This window comes from Cyrtonyx montezumae, unplaced genomic scaffold (genome assembly GCF_038088225.1).
Source record: "Cyrtonyx montezumae isolate F1298 unplaced genomic scaffold, pur_monq_1.0 scaffold_10, whole genome shotgun sequence".
NCBI classification, from domain to species: Eukaryota; Metazoa; Chordata; class Aves; order Galliformes; family Odontophoridae; genus Cyrtonyx; species Cyrtonyx montezumae.
Genome location: NW_027071826.1, coordinates 52,167,277 through 52,182,231, shown reverse-complemented (window position 1 = coordinate 52,182,231; position 14,955 = coordinate 52,167,277). Strand labels below are relative to the sequence as shown.

Sequence of the window (14,955 nt, the reverse complement as noted above, 5' to 3'; positions counted from 1 at the left end):
GACCAAAGGTGCTTCCCAGAGCATCGTGAAAGTGTGGGACCTTTGTTGGCATCAGATCCAGGAGAGGTGGGTCAGTAGGGCATCACGCAGAGCCGCCACCCTCCCCTCCAAGCTCCAAAAGTGCAAACCTGACTGAGAGGCAAGCGGGTTTGGAGCTCACATGCAAAACAACGGTGAAGGGACTGGTTGGGTAAGCTCCTGGGGCGGGCCCTGCCGCGGCCCCACGCCCACCACCGCGCAGACAGCATCGCCGACCCCACGCCGGGGCTCGCCAACAGCACCCAGGGGTGCACCCAGCCTGAGGATGCTGCAGGGCACCAGCCCTGTGGGGCCACCCAACCAGGTAAGTGGCTCTCGGGAACGTGGCTGTCCCCAATGCGGGCTGACATCGTGCCAGGGGACACGGGTGCCATTGGGAAACTGATGGAGCCATCCATCAGCTGCTCAATCCTGGCCAGCTCTGGCCAAGCAGCGTTTTTGACCCCTCCCCAAAGTCCTCGTGCCTCGCTTTCCCTGCTGTGAAAGGGACGGTCTGGGCACATGTGCTGCTGCTACTGCTGTTGGCCACTCCCTGTTCCTGGTGGCATTGGTGGCTGCGGGACCCGATTTTTGGGGACAGGCACCCAGTGGGGCTTCGGGGGCAGCAGGTATTGGTGTACAGCATGGGGGCCATGGTGCTGATCACCCCACAGAGGGTTGCCTTGGGGTGCAATTCATGGCGTGTCCATGCTGAGATTATTCATTGCTGCATCTCCACATGCAGTCACATCTCAGTTTTGTTCCAAGTAGGGTTTTTTCTAGCAAATTACTGTATATATATTACTGTGTATATATATATATTTAAAGCTTCTTGCAGGGCTGCAGAGCCCTGGCTGCCTGCTTTGGGGACGCAGGGATGTACCTTGGGGTGCCCCCTACCCACTTGGAGCCTGGCACGAAGCCACGAGCAAGCAGCAACATGCATGGGGAGTGAACCTCCTTCTCCGGGAGGGGGGTGGGGAGAGGGAACTATGATTCATACGTGCTGGGAGTGCCCTGCTGAGCACTGCCAAGTGCAGCGCACCCGTGTGGGTGGCACGGAGCTGGGTATGGTCCCCTTAGGGCTGTAGACCCCCAAAGGGATTGGCTGTGACCTCTACCCTGAAACCTATGAGGCCACTCAGAGAGAGAGAGAGAGATGGGAAGTCGTAGGTCTGCAGGCACAATGGGGTTGGCCACCAAGACTGGGGGGGGCCTTACCACCGCAGGGGACAGATCCCTGTCCTCGGAATGCTCTCCTGCCCCGCACCGACCAACTGCTGCTCCTGCTGACAGCGGCACATTCCTCACCGCTCTTTTTCCCCCCCCCCCCCTCCGTTCCTACCAAAGGACAAAAGGCATCCTGAGCTGTCAGCTCCCAGTGTTGCAAGCCCCAGCCAGCTCCCCGGCAGCCAAACCCCAAAACACTTCTGCCAGGCGGGGCCAAAGCAGTGACGCTGAGTTCCACCATTTTCCACCCCCCACCCCCCCTTCACCCTAAGGCTGTGTGGGGCTGAGAACATACACAACTCATTTCAGGAGCGCGTGGCTCCCTTCAAGAATTCGGGTGGGGGGAAAGCAGCTGGAACAAAGCCGTCGGGGATTCTGCGTGCAGGCGTGCCCCACAAAGCTGGGGTTGGTTCGGGGTGGCTGGGCGGGTGGGGCGAGCCTAATTAGTACCTGCGCGCGACAGCGGCTGAATCACTTTGCGTTCATTGCCTCTGTGCTCAGAGCCACCAGCCCCATGCTTTTACTTTTTTTTCCTATGTTATTATTAATTAGTTATCGTTGTGTGGCGTTTTGAAAAGCAAAGCAGGGAGAGCATGCTATTGACAGTGGTGGTGGGCTGTAGGATGTGTTGGAGGGCTTTTTTGGGGTGACTGCCTCCTGTTGGATGTGAGGACCTCTTGGAGGTCCGGGGCTTACCCGTGGGGATTTAGGGGTCAATGGGCAGGATGCCTGGGGCTCTGGGACAATCCTGGGGGGCCACATGTTTGGGTCTGGGGGTTGAGAGCTGGCTGGTGAGGTCATGAGGTCTGGGGAAGATTGTTGGTGTCTGTGGCTCCCTAGGGGTCAAGGTAGAGGCTGCTCAGAGCTCTGAGACTCTCTGAAGAGGCTGCCCAGCAGCTAGGGCTGGAGGGAGAGATCATGGGGAGGGCTGGGGGTCAACACAGAGGCTGCCTTGGGGGGGTTCCGTGTATCAACATGTAGGTCGAGCCTGGAATGTATTGGTCAACGCGGCGTGCCCAGGACCTCCTTGGGGTCCACGGAGTCTGTTCACCTCTTGTCACAGTTGCTGTGGACTCGCATCCTCCTCCTCCACCCGTGGGCACCACGAGGGGCTCCAATGGCCGCAGAGGCCCCCATTACCCCTGTCTCTCCCCACGCAGCAGCAGCACTGAGGCGTGGCAGCAGCGGGGCGGGCCAGGTGCCTCCCTACAGCTTAGGGAAGGCCGTCCCCGCCGCACACACCTGCCCAGGGCAGCCGTGCTCGCCTCGGCCCTGCTCGCTGCTGCCATGCAGGAGACCAATGCCTTCTTGTTCTCGGCTCTGCAGCCCGAGGCCGGCGTCTGCTCGCTGGCTCTGCCCTCGGACCGCCAGCTGGACGGCCGCGGCCGAGAGGCGGCCGAAGCCCAGCGGCTGCGCAACGCTCGCGTCCAAGAGCAGGTCCGCATCCGGATGATGCTGCGGGGGCAGGCGGCCACCCCACGCCCCGAGCCTGCCACGCTTGACCCCGTGGATGGCAGAGGTGGGAGAATGGCAGGGTGGTTTTCTGTGTGCGGGTGGTGTGGGGGAGGGGTTCCCTTTTTGCTTAGCTCCGAACGGGCACTCGGCACTTTGGAACATGAGTTGCTTGCCCCAGTTTGTCGCATGAAGGAACTGGGGCGCGTTGCCCCGCTTTGGGCCGCTCTCGGTGCTTTCCCTGGGCTCTCGGCGCTGTCTCGCCTCGCTGGCCAGGCTCCAAGTGCCTCCATTTAACGTCTGAGCTCTCGGCCTCCGCCCTGTTGCTTCGCCTCATTGCGCCCTGGAGCTGCGCCCCGGTGATGGGAGAGCATCCCCAGGCACACCTGGGCACGGTTTGCCCTAATATGGATGTCCCCAGCCAAGGGAAGCCATGCTGAGCTGCCATGTCCCCACCAAGGTAGCAATTACTGCTCTCACCGTCGGGGTATCTTGAATGCTGGAGAGACCATGGGAGGTATGCTGCCTCCTCCGCAGCTTCCCCAGCCCCCTTGCAAACACCACTTCCTCCCCCCCCCCCCCCCCCCCCCCCCGCTTCGCCAAGAGCAGTGAGGTGAGAGGCAGCATTGGTCCCAGCTTGCTCAGACCAGTGCATTATCTTCCATCTCCATCCCACAGGCAGTCTGTACGGCACGACTGTGCACTCCTCCTTTAGCTCCCGCTCCCAGACCAATGGCTTGGACTCCAAAGGCTCGGTATGTACCGGGGGCTAATCCCCCTCTGAACTAAGCACTTGTCTCCATGCTAGCTGGGGATGGCTTAGATGGTTTAGCGTTGAGAGACAGCTTGGTGTTGAGCTACCTGAGGGTACGAAGGCCCTGCAGAGGGATCTGGACGGGCTGGATTGATGCACTGAAGCCAATGGGGTGAAGTTGAATGAGAACAAGTGCCAGGTTCTGCGCTCCTGTGACAACAACCCCAGGCAGCACTACAGGCTTGGGGCAGAGTGGAAAGTTGCGTGGGAGAAAAGCATCTGGGACTTAGTTGACAGTGACTGAATGGGAGCCAGCAGCGTGCCCAGGTGGCCAAGAAAGGTGACAGTGCTCTAGTTTGTATCAGCAATGATGCAGGCAGCAAGAGCAGGTGATTATTCCTCTGCAGTTGGTTCTGGTGAGATCACACCTTGAGTACTGTGCTCACTATTGGGCTCCTTGCTCCAAGAAGGACACAGAGGCCATGGAGTGTGTCAGAGATGGACAGTGAAGCTGTGAGGGGTCTGGAGCAGAGGTGTGACAGAACTGGGATGGTTCAGTCTGGAGAAGAGGAGGCCCAGGGGAGACTTCTTTGCAACTGCCTGAAGAAGATTGTGGCGAGGTGGAGATTGGTCTCTTCTCCTGGGTTCAGTGATAGGATGAGAGTTAATGAGCTCGAGTTGCAGCAGGAGAGGCTCAGATTGGATTTTAGGACAAATTCCTCTGGAAGAGTGGTGATGGGGTGGCACAGCTGCCCAGGGAGGTGGTGGAGTCACCATCCCTGGAGGTAATCTGGAACTGTGGAGATGTGGCACTGAGGGATGTGTGGTCGGTGATCGTGGTGGGGATGGGTTGGGGTTGGATGTGCTCTTAAAGGCTTTGACTCCATCCTTTCCTTTTTTGTGCGTGAGGATGGAACAACATCCACGTGGGCGCCTTCCCTTAACACCCCATTCTTCCCCTCTCCAGCTGTACCAATCTATGGCCAAAAAAGATTTCGGCACACTCAAGGGCAGCAGCTGGTCCTCGCGGTCAGCTGTGGACCTCACTCCGCACAAGCGGATGGCAACCGTCAGCAACGGGAGTGTGCCAAAGGGCCGGAGCTATGGCGTGGGCTACACCGTGTCACAGGCTGCCAACACCTCCCCACGCCCCAGCTCCTTCCACGAGCGCAACTACCGGGCCCGGCAGAGCTTTGACACGCTGTCTCTGCGCTCCCTACGTCTGGCTGATGGGCCTCTGCCTCCCAGCGCCGCTGATGACCGCTACAGCATCATCTCGGAGCAGCTGGACCCCGTGGGGCACCGGTCCCTCTACAAAAGCCAAGGCAACGGTGGCTTCAGCCGCTCGTACACCTTCGAGAGGCAGATGAGCACTGGTTCCAATGCTAAGAGCTCCGACTGGTTGGATGGCGGAGAGGTGCCCCAGAGCCGCACCATTCGGGCGCCGGCCATGCGCACGCTGCAGCGCTTCCAGAGCAACAACCGCTCTCGGCTCAGCACCAGCTCCTTTGGCAGCATCCAGCCGTCCTCACAGGCAGCCATCGGGAGCTCCTACATGGGCATGGTGGAGCACAGCTCCCGTGCACCCTCTGTGCGCAGCCTGGCTGAGTCTAGCCATCACCTCCAGGACCAGCGTGCCGTGGATATGTACAACGGGCACAGCACGCTGCTTGCCCAGCAGTCAGGAGGGTGAGTGCCAACCAGCTGAGTCCTCGCTCTCGTGAGTCACTTATTAAACTCCTTCGCTCTTGCCTGGCTGCGAGGGAAGGAGGAGAGGTGAGGTGGTTGGCGTGGTTTGGCCAAGCACGGTCATGGAGTGTGGTGTGAGTTCACCTTGAAGTGTGTCCTGCATGTGCTGTTAGCTCCTACCATTACACCATCCTGAGATGTAGGGGTGGGAAGGTGCTTGCTGAGCCAGGAGATGTGTGATGGGTTGGTAGGTCTCCTCAGAGACGTGGGATGTGGTGGGGAGCAAAGGTGGAAGACCCTTGCCTGAGCCTTTCCTCATCTGCCTGTGGCTTCCAGGTTTGATGACATCGACCTGCCCTCAGCGGTGAAATACCTGATAGCCAGTGACCCCAACCTGCAAGTCCTGGGCGCTGCCTACCTCCAGCACAAATGCTACAGTGACAGTAATGCCAAGAAACAGGTGGGCAACCATCTCCTGTGCTCCTTCAGTATGGTGGGACACACCTGGGAGGGTGAAGGATGTGGAGAAGAGCCCCAGACCCCATAGGGAAGTTGGCTTGGCCTCTCCACCCAACCTGTTTCTCGTTGCAGGCCCGCAGCCTCCAGGCCATGCCCAAGCTGGTGAAGCTCTTTAACAGCCCCAACCAGGAGGTGCAGCGCCATGCAACAGGCGCCATGCGCAACCTCATCTACGACAACGCCGAGAACAAGCTGGCACTGGTGGAGGAGAACGGCATCTATGAGCTCATGCGGACGCTGCGGGAGCCCGATGATGAGCTCCGCAAGAATGTCACAGGTCAGAGACAGTCATGCGGTTGGACCGGGGTCCTCCTCCTGCTGAGGTGGCATCTGGTCCCCCCGGCCTGTGAGTAAAGCCAGGCTGATAGCACGATTAGGACAACTTTGTGTTGTCAACACACACTTGGGTGGTGTTCCCCACGAGCTGTCTTGCGGCTGTGAGTGGACAGAGTGAGGTGGGCCGAGGTGAACATGCTCTCTAGCTGTCCCCAGGACTGAGGATCCCTTTCTTTCACACAGGGATCCTATGGAATCTCTCCTCCAGTGACAACCTGAAGGATCGCTTGGCTCGAGACACACTGGAGCAGCTCACGGACCTGGTCCTGGTCCCTCTTTCAGGGCTGGGTGGCTCAGGTGTCATCCAGCAGAACCCCTCTGAGGCAGAGATCTTCTACAACTCCACGGGCTTCCTCAGGTACCTGCTGTGGACCAGCCTCAGTTCTACTGCGGATAAAGGCTTAGAGAGGGCTTAAAACTGCACCACCTGCACAGCCAATCTAGTGAGCGAGGTCCCTAGAGCTTGTTTTTGAGGTCCCCATTCCTTGCAGTGCTTGTGCATCAAGGCCAAGTGCTGTCAACCCCATGGGACAAGCATTAGCTGCCCTCACCACTGCAGTGGGACACCAGGATTGGGGTGGCTGTGGTGGCTGCTTCTCGCTGTGATGGACCCGTGTTCTCCATGCAGGAATCTGAGCTCTGCAAGCCAACAGACCCGGCAGAAGATGCGTGAATGCCATGGGCTGGTGGACGCCATGATCCACTATGTGAACAGCTCCCTAGAAGTGGGCAAGTCAGAGGACAAGGTGAGCCTCAAGATTTGCTCTGCTCGGAGGGTTTGCGGGGCTCCAGTGTCCTCAGATGGGAGTGTTACTCTCTCCCTTGTGTCCCCTGGGGTCGCCAGACATCCTTGTCAAAGTGGGGAAAACCCAGCTGGATCCGTCCAAGCTCACTGGGCACAGTGGGGGTACCATCAGTATCGGGGGCCACAGATCTCACTCTGACCATGAAGTACAAGCAGAACTCTGTACTACTTGTACTGGTCTGTACTACTTGCTACTGTGTCCTGGAGGGCGTGCCAGCTCACCAGGACTGACTTCCACCCTTTCTGTCCCATTTCTTTTCCCAGAGTGTGGAGAACGCTGTCTGTGTCCTGCGCAACCTCTCCTACCGCCTCTACGATGAGATGCCCCCCTCCTCCCTCCAGCGCCTGGAAGGCCACCGCAGGAACAACAGTGGCACCATGACAGGGGAGCTGGTGGGCTGCTTCAGCCCCCAGAGCAAGAAGGCTCGAGAGGTCAGCAAGGTGGTGGTGGTGGGGGGACCTGTGGCATTTTTGTGCTGTGACAGCTGCATCACCTGGGGCGTGGAAGCGTGGGAAAGCAGCTGGTGAACGCGGTGATTGTGGGTGGAGGTGGACACCAGCCTTGGCTGCTGGGTGGGACACACGGGTGAACTCAGAGGGTGAATCAGGTGCTGCTTGCATCAGTGAAATCCCCTCCTCTGTGCTGAGGGCTGTGACACAGCTGGGTTGACACGTCCCCTCATTTTGGGCACCTCCAGCTTGGCAGAGACAACGCGGAGGCGATGTTCTCTCTCTGGGTCTAACGCTGCTCCCCTTGTCCCCGCAGCACTATCTGAATGCAGACATTGTCACTTTCACGGAGGTGTCCAAGGACCCCAAGGGCATGGAGTGGCTCTGGAACCCACAGATCGTGGGCATCTACAACCGGCTGCTGCAGCGCTGCGAGCTCAACAAGCACACGACAGAGGCAGCCTCAGGTGCCCTGCAGAACATCACCGCTGGGGACCGCAGGGTGAGGACACAGGAGGGGAGCGTTCCCCTGGGCTTGTCCCACCTTGCTCTGCTGTCACTGCTGGTCACCCTCTGCGTGAGGGGACGTGGCCATCACGCTCCTTGCCGGTCAGGTTACCCTGCCGCCCTGAGCAAGAGGAGGAGGAGGATGGGGCAGACCCAGTGGGTGCTTCTAACCATGTGGTTTTTGCCTCCGCAGTGGGCAGGTGTGCTGAGCCGGCTGGCCTTGGAGCAGGAACGCATCCTGAACCCTGTGCTGGACCGTGTCCGCACCGCTGACCACCACCAGCTGCGCTCCCTGACGGGGCTCATCCGCAACCTGTCCCGCCATGCACGCAACAAGGATGAGATGTGTGAGTGCTGGGGAGGGCAGGGCCGGGCTGGGCTGGCACACAGGAGCCCAATGGACTCTTTCCATCCTTTTGATCCTCAGTTTGGCCTCTGCTCGCCTCCAGACATGTCTCTGTACCTTCCTGCGTCTGTGCTTGCAGCCAGAAGCACGCTTGTGTGGTGCCCTCTCTGTCCCCAGAGACCAAACATCCCTGGCATGTTCTGCTCTGCCTCCATACCCTCTGTCTTCCTTGGCTATGCAACTATTGCCCCAACCCATCTTGCATGCCGCTCCTCTCCCAGGTGCCTGAGAGTCTCAGCACAGAGCTCGAAGCAATCCTTGGTGCTGCCTCATGGGTTCTTGGCTGCAGAGTTCCTACCTAGGTCACCACATATCCTATGGGGCTGGCCACTAGACCTGATACCTTCATTGCCTTTGCCTTCCAGCCACCAAGGTGGTCAGCCACTTGATTGAGAAGCTGCCAGGGAGCATTGGGGACAAGGCACCGCCTGCTGATGTTATCGTGAACATCATCGCCGTGCTCAACAACCTAGTGGTGGAGAGCCCCATGGCTGCTCGCGACATCGTCTACTTTGATGGCCTTAGGAAGCTCTTCTATGTCAAGAAGAGGAGGGACAGGTGGGAGCCCGTTTGTCCATTTTTCCATCCCAGCCACGGGGCTGTCTATCACCGCAGCTGTCTCTTTTCCACCTGGGTGCTTCTCAGCGCTCCTACCTCTCAGCACTTTGCCACACAGCCCACCATGGGGGCCTCCAGTCTTTTGCCTCTTCCCATCAGCCCTCAGCCTTTATGGGGGGGTATCGTTGGGCTGGTGGGCACCATCCCACGCCCTGTGGTACCCAAAGCATGACTGTATTTTCCCTCTCTACTCCAGCTCAGACAATGAGAAGTCCTCCAGGGCAGCAGCCAGCCTCCTGGGCAACATGTGGCAATACACCAAGCTCCACCGGGACTTCAAGGTGGTACGTACCTCCCTCTGGTGTGGGATCCTGGGGAAGAGCCCAAGGGAGTCAAGGCTGGGGGGCTTCATCCTAGAAATCTGCCCCACCCAAACGCTTGAGGGGTGTGACTTGCCCTGACTCCACGTCTTCACCTCGTGAAGAGGTGGGAACATTCACAGAGCATCATCCTTATGGTGCCAGGTGCCTAAAGGGATGGGAACACCCACCCTGTGCCCAGGGTGGGTGCAGTATGCCAGAGAAGCTTCCTAGTTTGTATTCCTAGCTTCCTTGTTTGCATTCCTAGTTCCTTTCTCCTGGTAAGGTGTGGCCACGGGTGCCCTCGAACAGGGGCAATGACAGCAGCGGGGTCCCCCCCCCAGTGACAGTCGGCCTGTTTTCTTGCAGAAGGGGTACCGGAAGGAGGACTTCCTCAGCCTGTAAGGACAGCCCCAGGGAGAAGGGACTGCACAGCCCTCGGTCTCCCCTCTGGGCTGCACCTGTGACCCTGGAGAAGCCACTCACTGCAGGACTTCAGTTCTGTAGTGTAGTCCCTGCTGCTCATGTCCCTTGTGCCTACTCCTTGCTGCTGGGCACCTCATCTCTGGGCTGGGATCTGTCCCCCTCACCATTTTTTGCACCTCCAGAAGCTTGGCAGAGGGGCAGGAAGCTCTGGGGAGGCTTTTGGGTGTGTCTTTATCCCAGATGCCCCCCACTAATTAGGGCTGAGCTCCTACAATCTCACTGTGCTGGGCTGTGCCCCACATGGGGATGGGGCTTTGTATAGCACAAGGGGCTTGGGGCACATCTGTGGTGGCTGCTGTTGTTCCCCTAAGTTTTAGGGGGCTGCACCTTACCCACTTTGCAGCAAGGACCCTAGAGGTGCCCTGTTAAGGACCTGGGGCTGTTCCAGGCCAGTGCTGTGTAAGCAAGATCCAGGCAGGGCCAGCTAGCTTGTATTTGCTGGGTGGCGTCTCCCCGCGGGGTGGGGAGATGCCCTTGGTGCCCGGTGCAAGTGGGGCCAGCATGAGTTCAAAGCTCAGCCAGCAGAGGCGGAGGGTTGGGGAGCGCTGTGGGTCGCTTAGGTCTGCCGGTGGGGGGTTTGGGACTGGGGAGAGGGAGACCCTGAGCTTGGGGTGTTGCCCCATCTGGGAAATGGGGTAGAGTAGGTACAGGGGCAGGGAAGTCAGCAGATGGTTGTGGAGGGGGAGGAGGGGAAGGGAGAGAGAGCAGTGTGGCCATGAGGGACTCCCCTATAAAGGATGTGACAGGCTGGGACATGTTGAGGATCGGGCAGTGCATCTGTCTCACTAGTCTCCATGTAGAGGCTGTGCACTGTGTATCCCCAAAATAAAGACCTTGAACAATATCCCTGTGCTCGGCCTGCCCCCGTGGACGCTGCCTCAGCACTCGTTATCCATCAGTGCCACCTGCAGATAGATGAGACCCACAGGAGCAGCAGCATTTTATTGCTACTGGGATTTGGGGGGGGGGGAGTGAGAGATGGGTGATGCTGCCTCAAGCAACTGGGGCAGGGGAATGAGGGGCCAAGGGATGTGGGAGCATGCTGCCTCTCCGGGGGCATCACCAGTCCCAATGTTTGTCCATTGGGCAGGAAGAATGTCCCTTCCCCCCAGGGCAAAGGAGGAGGACCTAGCACCCAAGTGTGCCCAGGCAGTGTGGAAAGGGACGTGCCCTGTACTGGCTTTCCACCATGGAGCATGTTGCTAGGAGCTGGCTCCTCTCCTCCCAGCTTCAGTTCTTCACAATGCCTGCAATGCTGGAGCCGTGAGCAGAGTGTGCAGTCCCTCAGAGCGTGGGGATGCTGGGATGCAGCAGCTCGGCTGTGCCTCTGCTCACATGTCGTCCTCTGTCACCAGGCAGTAGAAGTCTGTGCGGGCGCCATAGTTGCGTGAGCCCAGGTCGGAGACGTCGATCTCAGATCTGTGGCTGTCCTTCAGCTGCACGTCCTCCAGAGTAACAGTGGCCAAAGCCTCTGGGCCACCGATGCGGGGAGGAAGGGAACTTCTGAAAGCATGTCCACGGAGGCCTGGGGGGAGCAGAGAGGAGTGAAGTGTTGGGGAAGGAGTTGACCTGACCTTTCCACCCAACACGGGAGAGGATGCTGGTGACAAGGACCTGTACCCAGGTCTCCATCCGGGTGGGGGTCCCCCTGGCTGTCCAAGTAGCTGCTGTGCAGGATGAGCATGGGGTCCTTGTCCTCCTGAAGCTGGGTCTGTGGGTCCCCCATGGTCCCCCGGAAGGCCACTTTGCGTGGCAGGGCCAGGCACAGCTCCTTCCAGAAGTCTGACGATGGGGTCTGCGTGGGGCAAGAAGGAGAGATGAGCTGCACTGGGCTGCAGAACAGCCTTGCCCAGGGCTGGAGAAGGCTCCTCCTGCAGCTGGGAACTCAGCCAGGGTGAGGGCTGTGCTCTGCCATGGCAGCGTGCCCGCACAGTGATGGAGAAACCAGCCTAACCTGCTAGAGAGCTGCAGCTCCCAGCCTGGCCCTACACTGTGAGCTGTGCTGCCCTGGTTTCCTTGGCCAGGGGACACCCAAGAGCAAGGGCTCCTTCCTGTGAACGTTTGGGACGTGAGCATGCAGATCTGCAGCCCAATATGGAGCAGGACACCAGGGTTGGACCCTGCTCGGCCCTTACCATGGAGCCCGCTTGCCACACCAGCAAGGTCACGGTGTTCCTGTGGTGCTTCAGCAGGCTGATGGCAGGGTGTGTGATCTCCCGGTACTGGCTCTCAAAAACGATGAAGATGGGTTTCCTGGAGAGCTCCAGCAACCTCCAGAGCCCTTCCCTGGGAGATAAGAGTGGGGCAGAAGGTGAGGAGCGGCCAGCCCCTCTCCCCCAGCAGCAGGAAGGAGTAGGCTCATACCTGAAACTGCTGTTGCACCAGTCCTGCTCCAGATACGCCATGGAGAGGACCACGATGAGGCGCCGGCACCTGCTCACATTCATGATGAGGTCTGCTGATGGCTCTGTGCCGGGGAGGGAGAGCAGCTTAGCTCCTTGCCCACTGCATTCTCTCCCCTTTTTGGGATTTCAGATCTGGGTGACAGCCACAGGGCTGGTGCCTACCAGCATTGGGCAGGATGTTCTGCTCATCCAGGTAGAGTTTGTAGCCATAGCGGTTCTCCAGCTGTGGCTTCACAATGAAGTGGACAAACTTTCGATCATCTGGGGCAGCAGCATGGGACACGTAAGCATCGTACAGCTTCCCATCTGTGTGGTCGGGGGAAAGGGGAGGTTAGTGCCAGAGAGGAGCCTGAGAGGTACCTCATCCTGGGGCCACTCTCCCCCTCTGCTCCCTTCTCACCATTCATCTCCAGCTCGCCATAGTGGTTCCTGTACCAGAGGAGCACGCTCAAGCGACACCTGACATAAAGCCCTGCCAGCAGCATCAGGAGGGCCAGGACCAGTAGGGCAGCCAGCACTGCACTCACATGCCCTGCAAACTCTACAAAGATAACAAAGAGCATGACTGGTTTCCTAAACTCAGTTCTCTGTGGTTCACACCCCAGCATGCATGCATGCCTCTTTCTCTCACTTAGTGACCCCCACGGGGCCACCGCTGCCTCCCCACACCAGCAACCTCCTTGGGTTTTCCCACTCCTGTCCCCAGCAGGGCTCACTCCCAGTGTATCCCTACCCCCTCTCCGCAGGGTGAAAGTGGCTGTGGCATTGCTGACCCAGCAGGCAAACACCCCAAAATCAGCATCACGTGTGAGGTTGACCTGCAGGATGGTGGCAAAGAGACGCTCCGAGGCATTCTGACCAAACCTACAGAGAGAAGGAGCCACTGTGGGTTGGGCAACCCAGGAAGCCAGACGGACGTACCCTGGGGCAGGCTCCTTACCAGGTGCTGTCCTGCCTGCTCTCGCCGCCCAGCCACTGCCCATCCTTGGTCCAGGTGGGAACGGGCTCGCAGTGCTCACCGACTGCCCAGCGCACAGTGCAGTTCAGCACGACCTGGCTTCCCAGTGCCAGCTCCAGAGTCTCGTTGGAAGCCGGGGCGATGATTTCAGGAGGCACACTGCAAAAATCTGGAAGGAGAAACAATCAGAGATCCAGCCCCTGGCAATGGGGAAGCGTAGAACTGTTGAGTCATTAAGGTTGGAAAAGACCTCCAAGGTCACCAGCCCACGCTCAACTAAGCCCTAAATAGAACCATAGAATAATTTAGATTGGAAAAGACCTCAGAAATGATCGAGTCCAACCCCTGCCCAGCCCTCACCATGCTGAAAACACTAGAAATACTGAGTTTTGCAGCCTACCTGCCATGGTGTGGTCAGAGGCATTCAGCCATGGGCACTGCAGAAGGAGGGACCCGGTGTCATGTTATCCGGAAGGACAAAGTCCGCTCGTCGCTGCCACAGGGTGGACTGGGGCTGGGACAGAGGAGAAACTGGAATTTGGGTTAGGGGCCCAAATTCACCTTTGAGTGCAGGGCCAAGGTGAAACCGCAGCCCCCAAGTCATGCTGGGAGCCGCAGTCCTCACGCAGCCGCTCATGGGATGTGCAGTGGGGGACGCTCCTTTGCGCTGCGTGGTTTAGCTGTGGCACTGCTCCCAGCCCAATGAGCCTACTGAAATTGCTAATTAAACCACAAGGGTTTATTCATAGCAGCACTGGCTTCCTATCTCATGAGCTCTCACACCAAGTGGGCGCAGTGGTCACATCAGGTGACACAGTGCTGCCCTGTGGCTGTGCCCAGGGACCTGGATGGCATCACACAATCTGCAACTGCCCCATGAGAAGAGGAGGAGCAGGGAGGACACTCCACACCTTGCCAACACGTCACACTGGGAATGTGAAGCAGAGCCTGTCTATGGGGTTGGGCTCCTCTGTCCCTGAACACCCGCAGAGCCCTCAGCATTGAGCCTGCTGGGAATAACAAGGACGTCATGGTGCTGGTGTTTATGCAAGGCAGCACTACCGTAAACACATCCAGCCAAACTGCTGGGGCCAGGAGGGATAAAATCTGCCCTAGCTGCCTCTTTGCCCCAGAGCTTCTTCACTGCTGATCCAAACCAGTTTGGAAATGGTGAAACCCAGTTTTCCCCTGTGCCCGTGTTGTGGGGAAGGGGGAGGCTTGCAGCTGCGGATGGAGGAACCTCATCTCCCTTTGGCACAGCAGCTGGGTGAAAATGGAGTCAAGGTATGCAGGGGACACGTGAGCAGCTAGAAAATAATTGATACCTAAAGCACTAACTGAGTTTTTCCATGGTCAAAGATGGAAGAGCAGGGGCTAGAGAGCCCCCCTGCCAGGCTTTTGCGTGGGGAAGGGGTGGAAAATGCCACACTGGGGGTGGTGTAGGGCTTTCCCGCACTGGTGGGGATGCTCTGGTTGTGCTCAGTCCTGGCTCACCCATTGTTTCGTGGTTAGAAAGAAGGAAGTCCCAGCAGGGTGTGGGCTGGCTGGAGAGCTCAAGAAGGACCTCAGCACCTCCCCAGCCCCACAGGGAGGCACCACTTTTTCTCCAAGGTGCAAAGTGGATGCCGACAGGGCAGCTCCGTGCAGTGCTGGAGGAGCATGGGGGAACACACAACACACTGCCATTTCCTACGTTTTGGGTTGGGGGATGGCCCAGTTTTATACTGATCTAAGCACAACAGCAGGTGAGTGGGAAAAGCAAGGCAGGCAGGGAGCAAGCAGTAGGGATGGAGGCTAAGCAATGAGGCTTGTGGGGAGAGAGTGAGACCCTACTGGCCCCGGCCAAGACACCTCGACACAGAGTGGGAAGCAGTGGAGAGCTGTGTTTACCTGCAGGAGGTTCCTCCAGACTCCCTGCCAGCCGTCTTCCCCCTGTGCAGCTTGAGCTGACTGCCAGACAAGTGCTTTCTTTGGGTTTTTCTGCGTGTCGTGGTTTTTTTTCGTGTGTTATTTTAATTTATTA

General features: G+C 58.6%; 2 protein-coding genes across 3 annotated transcripts; one reads left to right on the top strand and one right to left on the bottom strand.

The window, feature by feature from the left end:
• Nucleotides 1-246: 246 nt before the first annotated feature.
• Nucleotides 247-10,413, top strand: PKP3 (plakophilin 3). 2 transcript variants are annotated; one of them, XM_065755384.1, is made up of 14 exons: nt 247-343; nt 2,575-2,767; nt 3,379-3,455; nt 4,422-5,143; nt 5,480-5,603; nt 5,735-5,939; nt 6,182-6,356; nt 6,627-6,744; nt 7,068-7,235; nt 7,570-7,755; nt 7,954-8,107; nt 8,532-8,724; nt 8,981-9,068; nt 9,453-10,413. In XM_065755384.1, exons 1-14 carry the CDS (start codon nt 305-307, stop codon nt 9,486-9,488), a joined length of 2,478 nt encoding a protein of 825 aa, XP_065611456.1. In that variant the 5' UTR covers nt 247-304; the 3' UTR covers nt 9,489-10,413. The 2 variants fall into 2 exon arrangements, with proteins under 2 accessions (XP_065611456.1, XP_065611455.1); XM_065755383.1 differs by lacking the exon at nt 247-343 and having other exon boundaries at nt 2,503-2,767.
• On the bottom strand, nt 10,349-14,923 carry SIGIRR (single Ig and TIR domain containing). The gene is made up of 11 exons (XM_065755385.1): nt 14,823-14,923; nt 13,333-13,463; nt 12,915-13,101; nt 12,708-12,838; nt 12,375-12,515; nt 12,137-12,280; nt 11,934-12,036; nt 11,705-11,855; nt 11,184-11,364; nt 10,455-11,094; nt 10,349-10,416 (listed from the first exon to the last, which is right to left on the bottom strand). Exons 2-10 carry the CDS (start codon nt 13,337-13,339, stop codon nt 10,901-10,903), a joined length of 1,239 nt encoding a protein of 412 aa, XP_065611457.1. The 5' UTR covers nt 13,340-13,463; nt 14,823-14,923; the 3' UTR covers nt 10,349-10,416; nt 10,455-10,900.
• Nucleotides 14,924-14,955: the final 32 nt, after the last annotated feature.

Excerpts from the sequence above, each read along its gene's own strand:
- PKP3 (XM_065755384.1), top strand. The coding sequence starts at position 305 with ATGCTGCAGGGCACCAGCCCTGTGGGGCCACCCAACCAG. Across the intron at positions 344-2,574 it reads CTGTGGGGCCACCCAACCAG|CCCGAGGCCGGCGTCTGCTC; the intron begins GTAAGTGGCTCT and ends TCGGCTCTGCAG. Across the intron at positions 8,725-8,980 it reads GTCAAGAAGAGGAGGGACAG|CTCAGACAATGAGAAGTCCT; the intron begins GTGGGAGCCCGT and ends TCTCTACTCCAG.
- SIGIRR (XM_065755385.1), bottom strand. Across the intron at positions 12,516-12,707 it reads TTTCACCCTGCGGAGAGGGG|AGTTTGCAGGGCATGTGAGT; the intron begins GTAGGGATACAC and ends TTATCTTTGTAG. Across the intron at positions 12,281-12,374 it reads TGGCGAGCTGGAGATGAATG|ATGGGAAGCTGTACGATGCT; the intron begins GTGAGAAGGGAG and ends CCGACCACACAG.